The 20,358-nt window shown below is 37.4% G+C and overlaps 1 protein-coding gene across 1 annotated transcript; it reads left to right on the top strand.

Annotated features, from left to right (window-relative positions):
* The first annotated feature begins 442 nt into the window (after positions 1-442).
* LOC120723206 (integrin alpha-M-like) lies at positions 443-16,194 on the top strand. Its single transcript, XM_040014552.1, has 30 exons — positions 443-557; positions 1,994-2,096; positions 2,273-2,376; positions 2,773-2,843; positions 3,096-3,210; positions 3,499-3,626; positions 3,724-3,869; positions 4,284-4,434; positions 5,243-5,393; positions 6,516-6,589; positions 6,760-6,880; positions 6,971-7,110; positions 7,206-7,352; positions 7,443-7,655; positions 7,749-7,882; positions 8,543-8,685; positions 8,788-8,942; positions 9,056-9,181; positions 10,220-10,293; positions 13,708-13,849; positions 13,938-14,036; positions 14,157-14,236; positions 14,321-14,407; positions 14,502-14,571; positions 14,661-14,759; positions 14,872-14,952; positions 15,076-15,186; positions 15,269-15,382; positions 15,461-15,571; positions 15,747-16,194. Exons 1-30 carry the CDS (start codon positions 521-523, stop codon positions 15,843-15,845), a joined length of 3,426 nt encoding a protein of 1,141 aa, XP_039870486.1. The 5' UTR covers positions 443-520; the 3' UTR covers positions 15,846-16,194.
* Positions 16,195-20,358: the final 4,164 nt, after the last annotated feature.

The raw sequence follows: 20,358 nt of genomic DNA, 5'->3' as shown, positions 1-20,358 counted from the left end.
CCTCCTTCAAGTAGGAGGGGGCAAGTCTTTCTGACTGAAAGTCATGGCTTCATATTTTGGAGGTGCTGTAATTCATTTTTCTTAATTTCTTTTACAAGAAGAGGCTTTTTTAATCATACTATGGTCAGTTGGAAAGATATTGTAATCTGGTCAAATGTGGGGGTTTTTTTTGGCTATTGATTATTCTAATTATTATTCATGATTACAGTAATTTCATCTTGTGGCTCCAAAAGTAATAAACTTCCAATCTTGTTTGTTATATCTGTTTTTATTGTTTAATTAAAACCAAGTTGATGATTTTTTAGATAAAATGTAAACGACACCACCACAGTGTTGTGTAGCATCAAAGACACAGTGTTATTAATACTGTAGCAACTCCTACATAAGAGTTCCTCTAACTGACTGTCTTAGCTTTGAGAGGTTGCTTTATGAGTTCTGCATTTTTGATTTCAGCTCACACTATCAGCAGAAGTAGGTTCACGTTCATCTATCATTACCCTCGTTCCTTGGGAGTGACAAAATGGACTGGATAATCAGTGCTACATTATTCTTGTCAGGTAAGACAAACTGGTGCCTTCAGATTTATTCTCAATTATTATCAATTATCAATGTCTGCAAACAGTAGAAATATGACTGCTATTTTAATGGTAAATGCAGCAGAGACACATTTTAAATTTAAAAAAAGTACAATGAGTAGTATTAACCTTTTCATGCATGAATCATGACAACTTCAATCAGGATTGTTTTTAAATTATTTTTATCTTTAGGCATGAAAAAAAAGATTTTTGAACTTCATTTTTTTAAACATGTATTTTTCAAAGAGGTTTTTACATGTTCACTTAGATGAGCAACTGATGTGTATGGAGTGACACATCAGTGTCCAGTAGAGTGGTTTATGTGCAAGTAAACCATCAACACTGACACAAATACAAGAAAACAGCCTTTGAATAGCTGTCCAGTGTATTGAAATCCACTATGTGTGAAAGGGTTAAGATCTAACATTGATTGTTAGTTAGTGAACCTGTACCTATACTTTTCGAAATACTTTTGTAGAGCTCATTTCCTTATATTTTATCCCCTGTGAACCAAACTACCATAAGCTCAGTGACTGTATGTGTAACTTCTGACTGTAAAAATAGCTTCATTACCAAGATGTTTCTCTGTTATAGAAGTGTACTGAGTGAAAAAGTATTTCATAAGTCATCATTATAAAAAAAATAAATTCTTGATTATTAATAAATGATTAAACTTGATTAAAACAAGCTGAAATAATCCAAAATAATCATTGTATGAAGTTATGAAGTCATTATATAGACCTGTCTGTTTTGTTGAGGTCTACAGAAAATGTGAGGCTTACTTACTGTATGGTATTCTGACACTGCACCCAACTTTCCTACTGTGGTTATATTTTATATTTAATGTAAATAGCATATGCAAGAGTGAATAAATGCTGAGGGGATCCTATGAGAGTCTTTTATTTAACTCTTCTAATGCCATAACAAGAAACAGAAGTTGAGTCTCATGCTGATGAGGTATAAATATTAAATATTTTTAGATTCTGGAAACTACAAAATCATGAAGCTGCTGCTGTTGTTGTTTAATACTGCTGCATGCAAGTTAGCATTATACAGTGTCATACTGACTGCTTTTAACATCTAAAAAAAGGAAGACTTTGTTTAACAGAAATAAATAACTTATACTGAACAAAGACTTTGTTATGCATGGTTGCAGTGGTATGAGATTTTCACTGTACAGTAATCATATCTGAAAATGTTTAAGTTTCTGTATTGATATGTGACTTTGGCGCTTCCTAGTGTTAATGAAAGAAACCTACAGTTAAGAAAAGAATTAAACCAACTCATCGACTGAATTAGTTGCTTCTTACTCTTATACTGCATATAAACAATTATAATTAGAGATGCTATAATGACATTATCATCCTTTACAGTGGCTCTAAAAATGTTATTGATGCTCTTCCTTCTTTGATTCTCAGTGTTAAAAGCTGCACTTTGTTTCAATATTGATCCCGTGGCTTGGAAGACCCTGAGTAACTCTGCTGCTGGTTTTGGCTACCAGGTGGTGCAAAGACAATCAGAGTAAGTCAGGACATGCATAGTTTTGTTGAAAGCGGGTTTACAGCTGCATGTTTAACATTACTGCTATTTCTTTTTTATTTATTTACCATCTCTGTTATGCTATATGGACATATGGAGTTTATTTAATTAGAGTTTGCTTTCTAGACTTACATGATTGACTGGATTTATTTTGTTAGTTTGCTCGTCAGTGCTCCACTGGAACAGCATTCACAAAATGGAAGAGGGAAAATATACAGCTGCAAAACCTCTTCTCAAAACTGCCAAAATATACAATTTCAAGGTAGGTAACCATTCATTTCTAAATGTGCTAAAACTCAGATAGTATTTTGCCATAAAAATAGATATCCATAGATCCTGTTGCATACATTTGTTTAAATCAAATCACTGTTACAGTAGATTTCCATATTAGATATCTTAGTATGTAACGTTCAGCCTTAAAAATGAAATAAACTTTCCAACTGATGATAAAAACAAGAAAAAATTTCTTAAATTTTGACAATAGTGACGAAGAAAAGTAAAACTGAGTTTTGTTTTGCATTCCTTCATTTTGAAAATATTTATTATGCCAAATCATGAATTGTGGCACTTTGTAGTTCTCAATTTGAATATTGTTTTCTTCCCTACACAAAGTGTATTTTAGGAGTGTTTTAACACATTTGTAATGCTTTCAATACAGCACCAGAGTTTGCAGTCAACATGTCGCTTGGTTTGACAATGAAAAGTGATCCGACAGCACAAAACACTGTGGTGAGTTACTTAACTGCAGACATTACCAGTGATTGTATCTCTCTATATCTATCCCTATATCTGTATATCTCTCTGTCTCTCTCTCTCTCTCTCTTCTTTAAACAGACTAAAAGTCAGCAGATTTTAAAGAGTTGTGTCGGAATTTCTCTCCCCCCCCGACTTGTTTGATTTTATATAGAATTAATAATTGTTTAAGTGACAAAAAATACTCAACCTGCTGAATTATGGCATCTTGGCTTTGTCTCCTCTCAGGTGTGTGGTCCAACCATTCCTAAGGACTGCAGAAGTATCACCATGTACAACGGTGTGTGCTTTCAGTTGGGCCGTCATAATAGGCTTGGACCACCCGTACCTTCTTCTATTCAAGGTAACAGTAAATGGTCTTTGCCTCTCTGTCTCTCTCTCTCTCTCTCTCTTACACACACACACACACACACACACACACACACACACACACACACACACACCATGTATATCATTACTCCTGGTGCCTGATTACATTTAGTGATGCCCTCTAAAATGTTCGAAGGGGACACTTTAAAGGGACTATGTTTAAATGTGTGGTATTCACTGACCCTTTACCAAGGTACAAAATCCTTTTGCTTGCATGATATGAGTTTAAAACAATATAATTCTGAATCCATCTCTTTGACAGAGTGTAGAACACAAGCAGACATTGCCTTTCTGTTGGATGGTTCAGGCAGTGTAGATAATACTGATTTTCAAACAATGAAGAAATTTGTGAAAGATCTAATCGAATCATTTCTCTCAAGTGACACACAGGTGAGCAGCTGCTGTCTCTCTGTCAGCAAAATCATAGCAAAGACATGAAATAGCTACATTTTTATTTCTATTAAGTATTTTTTTCTCTCTTTTTCAGTTTTCTGTTTCCCAGTTCTCTACTTCACCGCAGGTTCACTTTTACTTTAAGAAACTTTCCTCATCTGGATCAGTGGAGACTGACATCAATGACATCAGTCAACAGGGAGGAACTACTTACACAGCCAAGGCCATCAAACATGTTGTGTAAATAATGCAGTTATGATAGTGAAGAAGTGGAGATACATTATTGTTCAGTTGATTTTTTTCCATAAATCTGATCACATTAAGTACTGTGTGGACTGTATGACTGAGGGAAGCCTTTTAAAAGACACACTGTACACAAACTTGTGCTTCAGAGTGTCATCTTCTACTGAGAAGATGATATGGCCCCAACTAAGGCTAAATTCAAATATTTGCTGAGTTTAATTTGAAAAAAATAACAAACAAACAAACAAACTTGTATAACGTTGATTTGTACAAAAATTTGAAAAAATTGCCAAAGAGAATGACATGCAGAAATAATAATAATAATAATGCAGTTTACCTGATTGTGTATAATTTACAAGATCAACTGTAAAACAATATTTTAAAATGAGATTTGTTTTTTTTATTTGACAGGAACAATGTTTTCACACCACAAAGTGGTTCCAGACCAAATGTCAAGAAGGTCTTGATAGTAATTACTGATGGACAATCTCATGATCGGACTGATCTGGGAGGTGCAGCACAGCTAGCAGAGAGTAAAAACATTGTTCGATTTGCTATTGGGGTAAGTACTTCCATTATTTAAATCTGCAGTATGTTGACTTTTACAGTAATAATGAGTTTTATTCAGTTGTCACACTACAGTCACATTATGCTGCACTATAGGGAGAAAAGTCCTGAACCACCCACTCACTACAGCTCCTGAAGTTGCTTGGCCGTAGAAACCAATGTTATGAAATTCCTGTCGCACAGCTTTTGTCTAAATGTTTCCACTTTGGAATAATACCACTTAAAGTCAATCATGAAATATACAGGCAGACCAAATAAAATTTGGTGACTTGTTGCCGCAGTGCGATCATATTACAGTACTACACTTAAATTCAGTGAGCTCTTTAGAATGACTCACTCATTCACAAATATTTGTAAATTCAGACTGCATGGCTAAGGGACTGAATTTTTTTTGCCTGTAGTGATATGACCGAAAACACCCGAATTCAAAGATTAGGAGTTTTGGTTACATGCTGGCCACACATTTGTATATGCACCATATAATGTACATGTAGTGCATTTATTTAAATCAAAGCCAAACTCACTGACCATGTAAAATTTAAATGAAGTCTCTTAAGTGAAAAAGCTGAATTACTAATGGAAACATGAGACATGTGTGTAATACAAATACAGCTAGTAGAGGAAAAAATATGTGTACAAACTATTTTATAGCATGACATAAATGTTATCATGGATTTAGGTTCTATTCAGTGTTAGAGAGTTTAAAACCTGTTTGTAAATCAAGTGAAGTTTAACAAATGTATTTTAATAAAGTGAGCAAATAATTTTTGTAGTATGAGGACTCAAACATGTTTGTCAACAAGGTGGGGAATGCATTTGCTAACCCTGATGCCAAAAGAGAACTGCACACCATTGCATCATCTCCCTCAAACAAACACGTCTTTCAAGTGGAGAACTTCGACGCACTCGAAGTAATAAGACAGAATCTGCAGGACAAAATTTTCTCAATCGAAGGTACAAACATAAATTTATTGTTACAACTTTGTTAAAATTCCTGTAAATGTTTCAAAAATTAAAATAATTGCACTGTAATAAACGGTGGCACGGTGGTTAGCACTGTTGCCGTACAGCAAGAAGGTCCTGAGTTCAATTCCAACATCAGGCCGGGGTCTTTCTGTGTGGAGTTTGCATGTTCTCCCCGTGTTTGTGTGGGTTCCCTCCGGGTACTCCGGCTTCCTCCCACCGTCCAAAGACATGCAGCTTGTGGGGATAGGTTAATTGGATAATCCAAATTGTCACTAGGTGTGAATGTGCGAATGAATGTGAGTGCGAATGGTTGTCTGTCCTTGTGTGTTGGCCCTGCGACAGACTGGCGACCTGTCCAGGTTGTACCCTGCCTCTCGCCCTATGACAGCTGGGATAGGCTCCAGCGCCCCCCGCGACCCTGAAAAGGATAAGCAGAAGCGAATGGATGGATGTAATAAATGCTACTTTCAGCCGCTCACTTTTTCACAAGGGATTTTTTTCACATTCATTATGAGGATCTGTGTCCTTCTGGAATTGAAGCAGTTAACTTTCATTTGTTGTGTAAAATGCTACAATAAGAAGCAACTAAAATTAGTACATTGTATTAACTTTATTGTACTGTATTCAGTAAAGTCACATGTAAAATCAAATGTAACTTTACATTTTGTAAAATGAGCAATAAATGCTCAGTAGTTTTAAAATAAACTGTAAAAAATAATTTTAACCTCCTAAGACCCGAACTCTTCCACGACATGCATTTTTAATTTCTCTTTGATATTTGGGCATATTGGGGCCCGATGAATGCAAAAACAAAGAATTGCCAGATTTTTTTTTTTACCTTATTTTTGTTTTTAAGAAAAATAAGAGCCACATATAAAATTTTGATAGAACAGTAGCAGTATAATGTCCTCGTCAGTGGATATCAGGCCCATGTAGAGCAAAATTGAGCATTTTGGTCTAAATAACCCAAAATGTGATGTCCACATATGTGGACGCCAGGTCCTAGGAGGTTAAATAATTACTTGAAGCATAATAAAAAAAAATAATCTTCAAATTGAATTTGACTCATCGTGTCTCTCTTTAACCTTCTCATTTATTTTTCTGTTACAGGATCTCAAAGCAGTGGAGAGTCACTGAAAATGGAAATGTCTCAAGAGGGATTCAGTGCAGTTTATGTGCCCGAGGTAATTAAAACTACCTGAAACTCACCAGACAGTCTAGTCATAGAAAGAAAGATTCACATGTGCCTTTGTGGCAGTTTTTAAGTTCTAATGGCAAATACAGGTTAAACAGAGTCCAGATTTTAAATGTAAAATAAATTGTGTATAAAATGCATTTCCTGTCTGCACTGTAGGGAATTCAGGTGTCTATTGTTGGTGCAAACCAGTGGAAGGGAGGCTACGTGCAATACACAACAGGAGGCCAGAAGCTGAAAACATATGAGGATGTGTCTTTGGAGCCTGACAGTTATCTTGGTAAGAATAGTTTGAAAAACAGAGGCATAATTTAAAAGGATTAATCAGGAATCTTAATCTGTCTTCTCCTTTTGAAAACCAAAATTCTAGGTTACTCCATGGCGATTGCTAAATCCTGGCAGGGCTCTCTGACAGTTGTTGGTGCTCCAAGATATAAACACAGAGGAGTTGTGTTTGCTGTTAACAGAGAAAACTTGAAAAACCAAAAGATTGAGCCCTTTTCATCACAGGTATGCATTTGTATTAAGACAGATATGAATTAAATTATAATTTCCATAGAAATTATTATCTCAGATACAAAAATAATAATATCTTCCTTACACAGTATCAGACTGGTGAATATTTTGGGGCAGAGGTGTGTACCATGGACATAAATAATGATGACATCACTGATCTAATCTTCATATCAGCCCCAATGTACATGGAGCCTGATAGAGAGGGAAGAGTTTATGTTTGCACATTAACTGGTTTGGTAAATCAGTTTTATTTACTGCAGTTAAATTAATCAGTTTATTTGTCAACTTTCTTAATGTTCATAAAATATTCACTCTCTTCCTTTTAGTTTGTGGAGTGTAATTTTGATGATCCATTAGTACTAAGAGGACATGCAGCTGTCAAAGGAAGGTTCGGCTCTTCTCTTGCTGTGCTGCCTGATCTAAACTCAGATGGATTCATGGATTTGGCAGTTGGAGCACCTTTGGAGAATGATGGTGAAGGCAGCATCTACATATTCCACAGTGAAGGAGGAGGAAGAATCAGTCCTACTTACTCACAGGTACACAACATCAAAGAACTCACAATGATGACTAACCTCAATTATCAAGTAAAGTCAATATTTTACGAAATCTGATTAATTAAAATATTTCAGAGAATTACTGGCTCTGAGGTCCAGTCAGGACTGAAGTTCTTTGGCCTGACAATCAGTCAGTCATCTTTTGACCAGAGCGGTGATGAACTGCCTGACTTAGCGGTGGGTTCAAAGGGTAGAGTTGCCTTACTGAGGTAAGTCCAGGTAATGGTCAAATATTTAGGTACATTCTAAAGTTCATTATTATAAGAATGGCACATTTACAAATATATTTTGTTAAAAGCTTTAATGATTTATGTTAAATTATTACACAAATCATTAACAATAATTTACAGCATTTCTGTTTTTTGGGGTTTGGGGTATGATTTAGATCTACTTCAATTTTTATTAAGTTTTTAGTTTCTGACTTTCTAGTGCGCCCCAGTGTTTCCCTTTATTCTCATACTTACCTCTCTGAATTATTAGTTTATTATTTTCAGTTGTGTTTTGTTTCATTGTTTCCTATCTCCATCATTATCTGATGTTTTATACTGTCTGAGTCTCCCTCTGTTCCGTGTTGCATATTCCCTCTAAATAAGTCCTGTGATTTCTGGTTTGAATCCCTTGCTTTTTTTTTTTTTTGCTTTTGTTTTGAAAGTATTCAGCATTAAAGCTGCCTTTTCGGTTTAGATATCATTTCTCAGGTCCATATTTTCCCTTTCACACAGCTTAACCCAGACAATTAGATAAAATCAAAAGTTCTCTTTCCCAAAGGAAATTCTCCCCTTTAACAGGAAGAAACCTCTGTCTGAACACGGCTCAGGCAGGGGCAGCCATCTGCCATGTCCTTCACACGTGTTCTTTTTACTTTCCAGATCAAGACCCATAGTAACAGTAAAGGCTGAGGTATCGTTTAGCCCAAACAAAATCCCTACACAGAATGTAGACTGCTCAAAACCATTAGAGAATACAGCTGAAATCTGCTTTACTATGAGCAGAGTGTCTACAGTCGACACAGGTTAATCATCCTTCTCTCTTTTTCTCAATCACTGCACATCATTTTATTTTTATTGTATTTAAACTTGCAACATTAAAATCAAATTATATTTCTCTATTTTAGCTCGAGCAATGATTGATTACACTTTAACACTGGATGCCACTCGCAAGCCTCCAAACAACCGAGCTTATTTTAGTGGGAAACAACGAGAGCAGTCTGGATCAGTTACTGTTGACTTAGGAATAAAAAAATGTTCAACTGTAAAATTCCTCATTGAGGTAAGATCTAATAGCAATCTTAAAATCCTTCAAAGTCATTAAACTTAAGATTTTTTTCAATTAATTTTACTTTTAAGACTCCTCCAACATTGAATCTAAACCTCTTCTTGCAGGCTTGCCCCGAAGACGCTCTCAACCAACTTTCCAATGAGCTCAAATTCACGTTTAATGGTTCGGCCTCAAACACCAACCTCAGACCTGGTCTTGTCCCGCAGGCCCAAACAACAACCATTCATCCTGTAAGTAAACCTTTAAAAACCCTATTAGCTGACCAACTGAGGCTAGTCTTTATGAAGTTATGAGAAACTTTTAGGTTTGCCCTTAACTTTACTGAATCAATTTTATTGTAGGCATGCAACTGACGGATACCTCTTTGAGCGACTTCTGTGCAAGTACTTGAAGTAAATGAGTCACCATTAGTGCAGTGACGACATGTTTAAAGCTGAGCCCATGAAGGCCTTCTGCCTGTTCAGAAACAAATATCAAATAGAAAAAAAAATGTGTTTTTAAGTCACACATATGACCTTCCTCTTAGTATTTATGCATGAATACAAAGCTGACAGCAAAAAGCAAATATGAAACCCTGCAAAAAGAGACTTTCAAGCAATCACCACAGTGATTCTACTTTAGAAACATGAACAGGTAGAAGCAGGGGATACAGCCTGACACCTTATCAGTTTGTTACATGTTGAACTTCAGGGTCTGGCTGCTGGCCTGAGGTCAACATTCACTCAGCTAACATAACTCTGAGTACTTGTATCAGCATGTTGTCTGTGCAGGTGATTGCAAAGAGCTGAAGTTGTGTTAGCAGCATAATGCAGTTGTTTCTGTCCAGGATGCATTTTACACTTTACCATCATGCTCTCATTCTTTATAAATAAAAATTAAAATAAAAATCCTTTTGGTTCATAAAACTCCAGTATAACTGCTTCCCCAGTCTCTCAAAAAAACCTCACATCAGATCAAGTGCAGCTTTTTGAACTGTTCCCACAATTAGATTAGAAGTGTGCTAAGCGGGGGGATTTCTGTTACTATGGCTCTGTGTTTACATTCAAAACAGACTCAAAGTCCTTTTAATTTGTGCAAGGTTGCAGTTATTAACTGTGTTTTTTGTGTGTATATATTAACTTCTATTTTCTGTCTTTGTAAAGTTTTATTTTGTTGATTTTATTGCCTGTAGACCTACATGTGGTAGCACATTGGATCACCATAAAACCACTCATTTAGTCTTTAAATAATTTATAATGTGTACTTTTCCATCATGCTCTCTTCCACAGTTAGGGTTTGAGATCAACTGCGGCACTGATAACAAATGCGTTGATAACCTGAAAGTGGATTTCAACTTCACCAGGTGAGTCACTGTTACAGTGGGATGCAAAAGTTTGGGCAACCCTGTTAATAGTCATTATTTTCCTGTATAAATCGTTGGTTGTTACAATAAAAATGTCAGTTAAATATATCACACAGTGATATTTGAGAAGTGAAATGAAGTTTATTGGATTTACAGAAAGTGTGCAATAATTGTTTAAACAAAATCAGGCAGGTGCATAAATTTGGGCACCACAAAAAAAGAAATTAAATCAACACTTAGTAGATCCGCCTCTTGCAGAAATTACAGCCTCTAAACGCTTCCTGTAGGAAGGGCTGCACGATTAATCGTTAGAAGATCGCGATCTCGATTCGTACTTATGTGCGATCTCATTTCCAAATGACAACGATTTAAAAAAAACAAAACAAAAAAAAAAAAACGACGACGACGACTGTACCGCATTTTGATCCGGGACGTAACCTGCATGAAAACAAGCGCTCACTCTTCCTGCTCAACAAATGACAAGGGCGGAGCCTTAAAACACGTGATACAGAAGCTGTGCCGTGTGATGCTAAAATTAGCAGGGAAAAAAACAACAGAGAGCACGTCAGGGATGACGAGAAAGTGACAGGAGAAAATCCGTCCCGGTCAACCACCCAAACATCAATAACGGGAACATTATACAGCGCTTCACGTCGAACTCCTGCAGGCACAAAGAAATTACGGAGGCTATCACTTATCACCTGACCAAAGATATGGCTCCCATCAACACTGTGCAAAACGAGGGATTTAGGAAAATGATCAACACCCTAGACAAACGCTACACAGTGCCGTCCCGCAACTATTTTTCTATTGTTGCATTACCTGCTCTATACACGCAGTGTCGAGCAACGGTGGAGACGGAATTTCAAGCAGTACAACATTTTGCGGCAACAACAAAACGTAAGACATTTATTGTTTTTATGTTCAGTCTCAACTGTTACGAAGTTGATGTGCAGTTAAAAAGTGCAATAAATATTTATACTGGAAAAGAAAATCGTGAGAGAATCGTGATCTCAATTCTAAGCCAAAAAATCGTGATTCTCATTTTATGCAAAATCGTGCAGCCCTACCTGTAGGTTCCAATGAGAGTCTGGATTGTGGTTGAAGGTATTTTGGACCATTCCTCTTTACAAAACATCTCTAGTTCATTCAGGTTTGATGGCGTCCGAGCATGGACAGCTCTCTTTAACTCACACCACAGATTTTCAATAATATTCAGGTCTGGGGACTGAGATGGCCGTTCAAGAACGATGTACTTGTTCCTCTGCATGATGCCTTAGTGGATTTTGAGCAGTGTTTCAGGTCGTTGTCCTGTTGAAAGATCCAGCCCCGGCGCAGCTTCAGCTTTGTCACTGATTCCTGGACATTGGTCTCCAGAATCTGCTGATACTGAGTGGAATCCATGTGTCCCTCAACTTTGACAAGATTCCCAGTCCCTGCACTGGCCACAGAGCCCCACAGCATGATGGACCCAGCACCATATTTTACTGTAGGTAGCAGGTGTTTTTCTTGGGATGCTGTGTTCTTTTTCCTCCATGTATAACGCCCCTTGTTATGCCCAAATAACTCAATTTTCGTTTCATCAGTCCACAGCACTTTATTTCAGAATGAAGCTGGCTTGTCCAACTGTGCTTTAGGAAACCTCAAGCGGCTCTGTTTGTGCTGTGGGCGGAGAAAAGGCTTCCTCTGCATCACTCTCACATACAGCATCTCCTTGTGTAAAGTGCACCGAATGCTTGAACGATGCACAGTGACTCCATCTGCTGCAAAATGATGTTGTAGGTCTTTGGTGCTGGTCTGTGGGTTGACTCTGACTGTTCTCACCATTCGTCACTTCTGTCTATCCGAGATTTTTCTTGGTCTGCCACTTCGAGCCTTAACTTGAACTGAGCCTGTGGTCTTCAATTTTCTCAATATGATCCTAAATGTGGAAACCGACAGCTTAAATCTCTGAGACAGCTTTCTGTATCCTTCCCCTAAAAACCATGATGGTGAACAATCTTTGTCTTCAGGTCATTTGAGAGTTGTTTTGAGACCCCCATGTTGCTACTCTTCAGAGAAAATTAAAAGAGGAGGGAAACTTACAATTGACCCCCTTAAATACTCTTTCTCCTTATTGGATTCACCTGTGTATGTAGGTCAGGGGTCACTGAGCTTACCAAGGCAAGTTGAGTTCCAATAATTAGTTCTAAAGGTTTTGGAATCAATAAAATGAAAACAGTGCACAAATTTATGCACCTGCCTGATTTTGTTTAAACAATTATTGCACACTTTCTGTAAATCCAATAAACTTCATTTCACTTCTCAAATATCACTGTTTGTCTCCTATATGATATATTTAACTGACATTTTTTATTGTAACAACCAACGATTTATACAGGAAAATAATGACTATTATCAAGGTTGCCCAAACTTTTGCATCCCACTGTACAAAACTTAAGCTTTGCTTGTGCGTCTTGTTTTCTTCAAATGTGTTGTTATTTGCAAGTTGTACTTAATGTCACTTAACTTGTCCTTATACAACCATTATTAATATTTTTGAAACTGATGACACTGTTGTTTTTGTGCTACCCATATGGAAAAGAAATAGAAAAAACTTATAAAAGACTTGCATAAGATGTGGCCTACTTCATATAGTGAATCATATAAGGCTTATATGATTTACTAATGAAAGTGGCCACTTTCTCATTACTTTCATATATTTTTTTAGTAAGTATCCAAAACATACAAGTTTCGTTTATATAATTTTTCTAGGGATCTTATATCTGTTTTCACTCTTGTATTCTTTTCATACAAGTTTTACACAAGACAGATACAAATTTATAAGATTTATATATATCTTTTCCATATGGGGTGGATTCGGGAGGACGGACAGCAATAAGACGGTCACTGAGAATGTATATAAATCTTATACAATTTATATCTGTCTTGTGTGAAACTTGTATGAAAAGCATACAAGAGTGAAAACAGATATAAGATCCCTGGAATAATTATATAAACGAAACTTGTATGTTTTGGATACTTACTAAAAAAATATATGAAAGTGTCCACTTTCATGAGTAATAAGTATATAAGTATATAAGCCTTTTATGATTCACTATATGAAGTAGGCCACATCTGATAAAAGTCTTTCACAAGTTTTTTTCTATTTCTTTTCCATATGGGGAACCAGCAAGTATTAGAATGTTAACTCTGTTAACTTAAGAACTGTTAACTTAAGAAGGGACGAATGTTTTTTTTTTTTTCACTTTTAGCATCAGTATCTTAGCAAAGCCATTTACCTTACTGTTTGAGCTGAAAAATAACATGGTTTATCAAAGCTCAAAGTGCATTACATTTGGAATACTGTGACATTAGTATGCTTCTAGTCTTGTCTTGTTTTGCCTTGTTCTCATCTGGCTGCATACTCCACAGATCATCAGAGGTTAGAGTGGGTATTGAAGAGCTTTTGAATGTCACAGTCACAGTGGAGAACAGAGGAGAAAACTCCTACAACAGCCGTGTTATTCTCACGTACCCAGCTGGACTCTCCTACAGGAAGTTTACGATTCAGCAGGTAAGGCATCAGGATCAAGTCTGTTTTAGTTCATCACTGATCTGCTGCTCTCCCAATCCATTCAGCAGTCATTTTATTCCTAATAAAGGGACGAATCGAGTGCAACTCCTTGGACAGTGAAGCTGGTTCATCACGAGGAAGGACAGACTGCACTATTGACAAGCCAATTTTCAAGAGCAAAACTGGGGTTTGTTTCTTTTCTTTTTTTATTGTATTTGTACAGAACATCTTTTATCTCTTTCTTTTTTCTGACTTTTGCACAATTTAAAGACAAAGGGAAGTCACTCATTTCTCTCATTCAATTAAGGCTTCCTTCATTGTCTCCTATGGGATTGACACCAATAGTCAACTTGAGAGGAAGATCTTTGTCACTGCAAATGCCACCAGGTACTGTTTCTTTGGTACAGATACTCTTAATTTATGCAACAGCACCAGATACAGAACAGATTTTTTTTTTCTTTTCTCTTTCAGTGGAAATCAGGAGCATGCACCTACAAGTGAACTCTACAAAAAGAAATTGATTGATGTAAAATACAGCATTTTTATGACATTTGAAAGGTGTGTGTCGTTATGTTTGTAACAAAAGAAATCACACAGTAACAAATGTTCTATTACATAATGTATATTTAAACCTCAAAATATGTCTGTTTAGCTCACTCAGCTATAACAATTTCACATTTGGGAAGAACGATTTGAAGAAACCAGTCCAACAGTCCGTTAAGGTAAAATATAACTTCTATCCTCTTTAAAAGTTTATTGTATGATTTAGACCTAACTCTAATTCATTTGGTCCTTTTCTTCATTCATTTAGGTCACAAATGATATCAGAGCACTTAATTTCACTGTGGTGATCAGGGTTCCAGTGAGGCTTGGTGAAAAAGACGTTTGGGTGGATTTGAGCAATCTACAGGTAATATTTATGTAATATATGTTTTAGCTGCTGAAACTACAAATAACTTAATTGTGGATGGATGCATATGGTAAAATTAAGACCAATAAAACTTAAATCAAACATATGTCAGATTCCAGACTGTCAGAAAGGAGATGACGAAGAACCAAGTGTCAGAGATTTTGTTACAAAGATACAAAAGGATAAAGTGGTGGTAAGTATGCATCTGCACTTTACCTGTTCAAATTTAACCTGATTGTAGATTTAAACAAACAAACAAAAATCACATTACACTGGCTCACAGCTTGTGTTGCATCTTCTCTTCTTTAAATCACAGGACTGCTCTGTAGCCACATGCAAAGTGTTCAAGTGCAACACGTTCCTGGAAAGACTGCAGAGTACGACGTACAAAATCTCTGCCAACATTAGTTCACGATGGATACAGCAGGTAACTGGAGGGATTTTGGGGTTAAATGAAAGATTTTTTTTTTTTTTTTTTTACAACTGTTAAGCTTTACATTTTTTCTTAGATTGGACTTCAATCTGCTAAATACCTCTTGACCAGCACAGCCAGTCTTGATTACGACAAAACCCAGTACATCTACTTTTCAACAGGGTCTGACAACAGTCCTCCTGTTCGCAAGGTGTGTACACATTATTTTCTCTCATTTTACTTATTAAGAGTTTCATTGGTATCAACATCCTGTCACTTCATCTCTCAGATTGAGGCAGAGGTAGAAGTTTACCCTGAGCCAGATTTCACCAAAGAGATCGTTGGAGGATGTCTGGGAGGGTTGGCTTTTCTGGCCTTACTCACAGCTGGCCTGTATAAGGTGAAAGACTCTTCTTACACTTTTTCAACTAATCAGTTATAAAGGTTTTAGAGAACATATCCTGTTGAAAATAGTTTAATGGTTATTATATTTACTCATATACCTTGATTATTTTTGTTCATTTTTAATGCATGATCGTTACATTATGTGTGGGGGTTTTTTTTTGCACTCCTAGGCTGGATTCTTCAAGAGCAAATACAAACAGATGATAAATGAAAATGCTGCAGATGGTCCGAGTCCTGGGACTGATGCAGGCGCAACCCTACCAGAGTAAAAAAGATCACATATGTAGTTGTACATTTAATTTATATGAAATCTATAGACCCTCTGGATAGTTTTAGGAGTGAACATGGTAGGTACAAATGTCCATTCTACTACATTTGATTGATCGAATAAAAACAGCTTGCTGTGTCTAATATCACTCATTCAGTTTCCTCACTGGTGGTCAAGACATTGAAAACAGGGTCACAATACTGTATTTTGTGAGGAATCCTTCTGCTCATCTTTCAATTTAAATTACTGCAAACATTGTACAGTGAAACTAATTGTCATGCCATCATGTACTGTAAAACTTATCAAATTCAATAGATATAGTTAAAAAACACTTTGCTTGCTTTAAAAAACTGAACTTGTGAAATGTGACTTGCTTTGTTGAGAAATAATGGGTATGCAATGTTTTAGCTCTGTGATGTGACTTTGCATAAAAAGTATTTCTCATACGTCAGTGTTTGTCATTTGCAATATGTAAAAAAAAATTGTTTTTGGTTTCATATGATGAAGTTATAATTAGAAAGATGTTAGAGGAAACTATTCGTTAAACAAGTACTTGGAGCAATAAAACACAGAGACCTTAGATCTGTCTTTTCAAACGTGCACGGGTGAGGCCCAAAGGAAACCCATAACAAAAGATAACAGCAGTTTATCATAAGTTTATTAAAAGAAATCATTTTTATACAACATATTGTCATGTTGTCTGTGATGTGTGGTCAATCATCCAGATAAGAAAATACTTGTAGACATGACAACACGGGCTTGATAACATGAAACACACAGACAAGAAATACAAGTCATACTGACACAGAGAACAAGAGCAGACTCACACAAAGGGACATACAGTGGGGCAAAAAAGTATTTAGTCAGCCACCGATTGTGCAAGTTCCCCCACCTAAAATGATGACAGAGGTCAGTAATTTGCACCAGAGGTACACTTCAACTGTGAGAGACAGAATGTGAAAAAAAATCCATGAATCCACATGGTAGGATTTGTAAAGAATTTAGTCGTAAATTAGGGTGGAAAATAAGTATTTGGTCAATAACAAAAATACAACTCAATACTTTGTAACATAACCTTTGTTGGCAAACAGAGGTCAAACGTTTACTATAGGTCTTTACCAGGTTTGCACACACAGTAGCTGGTATTTCGGCCCATTCCTCCATGCAGATCTTCTCGAGAGCAGTGATGTTTTGGGGCTGTCGCCGAGCAACACGGACTTTCAACTCCCGCCACAGATTTTCTATGGGGTTGAGGTCTGGAGACTGGCTAGGTCACTCCAGGACTTTCAAATGCTTCTTACGGAGCCACTCCTTTGTTGCCCGGGCGGTGTGTTTTGGATCATTGTCATGTTGGAAGACCCAGCCTCGTTTCATCTTCAAAGTTCTCACTGATGGAAGGAGGTTTTGGCTCAAAATCAAAATCTCACGATACATGGCCCCATTCATTCTGTCCTTAACACTGATCAGTCGTCCTGCCCCCTTGGCAGAAAAACAGCCCCATAGCATGATGTTTCCACCCCCATGCTTCACAGTAGGTATGGTGTTCTTGGGATGCAACTCAGTATTCTTCTTCCTCCAAACACGACGAGTTGAGTTTATACCAAAAAGTTCTACTTTGGTTTCATCTGACCACATGACATTCTCCCAATCCTCTGCTGTATCATCCATGGGCTCTCTGGCAAACTTCAGACGGACCTGGACATGCACTGGCTTCAGCAGCGGAACACGTCTGGCACTGCGGGATTTGATTCCCTGCCGTTGTAGTGTGTTACTGATGGTGACCTTTGTTACTTTGGTCCCAGCTCTCTGCAGGTCATTCACCAGGTCCCCCCGTGTGGTTCTGGGATCTTTGCTCACCGTTCTCATGATCATTTTGACCCCACGGGATGAGATCTTGCGTGGAGCCCCAGATCAAGGGAGATTATCAGTGGTCTTGTATGTCTTCCATTTTCTGATGATTGCTCCCACAGTTGATTTTTTCACACCAAGCTGCTTGCCTATTGTAGATTCACTCTTCCCAGTCTGGTGCAGGTCTACAATACTTTTCCTGGTGTCCTTCGAAAGCTCTCTGGTCTTGGCCATGGCGGAGTTTGGAGTCTGACTGTTTGAGGCTGTGGACAGGCGTCTTTTATACAGATGATGGGTTCAAACAGGTGCCATTCATACAGGTAACGAGTGGGGGACAGAAAAGCTTCTTACAGAAGACGTTACAGGTCTGTGAGAGCCAGAGATTTTCCTTGTTTGAGGTGACCAAATACTTATTTTCCACCCTAATTTACGAATAAATTCTTTACAAATCCTACCATGTGAATTCATGGATTTTTTTTTCACATTTGAAGTGTACCTCTGGTGCAAATTACTGACCTCTGTCATCATTTTAAGTGGGGGAACTTGCACAATCGGTGGCTGACTAAATACTTTTTTGCCCCACTGTATATAAGCATTGAGCCAAATTTAGTAATGCCAACATATTAAAAGAACAATATTTGTCTCTTATATAAAATACATCTATATATACACTGTCAAAGATACTTGTCTTTGAGTGAAGATTTAAGGTGATAGGAAATATAAATAAATGCAACTTGAATCTTTTCTGAAGCTCAGTGTTTGGCACAGAGTTCATGTTCACTGCTGTAATAACTAATAATGATTAATATAATATTACCCATATTATATTTACATTACCACAGTGAGATGATTTTAGTCTCATGAACAACATTAGCTAATTGTTATTTACTAGCTTATCTTAAATGACTGTTCAGTACAGAAATGAAGCCCAACAATCATGTTTTACAGTCTCGTGGTCTCAGCCTCAAATACTCAACTAATCACACAGAGCTCATGTAGAAACAAATGTACAAAATATGTTCTCCTTCATTTCTGTCAAACAAAGCTGTATGAAAAGTTTCCAGTTGTTAGTATCATGGTTGCTAGGCAACCTGGGCAGCACGATGGAGGCTAGACCGTCCCATTTCACAAGCCTACAAGCCTCGCACTTCCGGCCTCAGCGGTCTTTGAGTGCGGCCCTTGAGGACCGTTAAGGCTGCGTACTTTAAGGCTGCAGACCCTGAATTGGGACACAGCCCCTGAATTGGGATACAGCCATACATACATGTTTTGGTTCGTGTAACTGGTCCGTCTGGTTATTGTCTCCCCAGAAACATTTCCGTTGTGTTGTGTGTGCTTTTGCAGCGTTTTTCTTTTTGCAGCGTTTTTCTTTTTGCAGTGTTTTTCTTTTTGCAGCATTTTTCTTTTTGCAGTGTTTTTCTTTTTGCAGTATTTTTCTTTTTGCAGTGTTTTTCTTTTTGCAGCATTTTTCCTTTTGCAAGTGTTTTTCTTTTTGCAGCATTTTTTCTTTTTGCAGTGTTTTTCTTTTTGCAGCATTTTTCCTTTTGCAAGTGTTTTTCTTTTTGCTGGTGTTTTTCTTTTTGCAGCATTTTTCTTTTTGCAAGTGTTTTCTGAAGTTGCAGTCCGTTTGGCCTCTCAGGGCCACCGTACCCTTATGTCCATTCTTGTATATCAGTACATTACTGAAACCGATTTATTTAGCCGTGGAGGGTAAGAACTGAAAATATGAAATAAACACACATGTAAGCTAAGACTCTCTAAAGAAACAGCATTGTTTCGTGATACACCGTCATATTTACATTATTTGTACAGTACAAATGATTTGCTTTGGTACCTGGTCAAACTTCAGTTCTCCTCTGTCTGCCTAGCTCCGTTTCTCCAACAGCGCACTAGTAGGCAGCAGCTGCCCCGCCCCGCTTAGTGCCTGAGCTTGGATCATACCAGTATTAGGGGGGATTTACGCACAGTCGTAAATTCCCACAGTGTGCACTATGTGCTTCGAATATTGTGTGTATTTTTTTGTTTTACACAGTTGTCAGCCAGGCATCTAATGATGAAAAAATTACACTCCAAAGGACCCCGGGCTTCTGAAAAAACAACCTGGGCTTAAGCCCAGTAAGCCACCCCCCGCTCCGCCACTGATGATCAGTATTACGTTTACTGGCTGTTTACTATGACCAGTAACACAGGCTACCGTGGGCTGTATTCGACGCCAATACAACCGGGAAAACTCTCTCTCCAGAATCAAAACAAAACCCCCACTCTCTCTCTTCCCCAACTCGCGCTCCTTTCCCTGCACACACCAACAACAATACTCTTTAACACCCACCTACCACACATTTTCAGCCAACCACACGCATGCTCTGCTCTCTGTCATAGGTAGCTGATCTGATTGTCAGGCCCAACGGCCTCTACACTTTTACACATTCAGTGACACTCAGTACATCACACTGCTGCCGGTGTGGAGCAACTATGCCATAAGTGAGTGGCAATTCTGAACACAAAACACTCATAACACAACAGTCAAACTAACTTGTAACCCAGGCCTTTACAATATGATCCGGCGCATTAAACAAGAGAAACACAAGATCTTTACAATATAAAACACCTTAAGATTGTTGTGATTTGGCACTATATAAATACAATTGAATTCAGTTATGTTGAAT

The sequence above is a fragment of the Simochromis diagramma genome, unplaced genomic scaffold (assembly GCF_900408965.1).
Source record: "Simochromis diagramma unplaced genomic scaffold, fSimDia1.1 OVJJ01000186.1, whole genome shotgun sequence".
Classification (NCBI taxonomy): Eukaryota; Metazoa; Chordata; class Actinopteri; order Cichliformes; family Cichlidae; genus Simochromis; species Simochromis diagramma.
The sequence above is the reverse complement of the archived record's forward strand: the minus strand, read 5'-3'. Positions and strand labels throughout refer to the sequence as shown.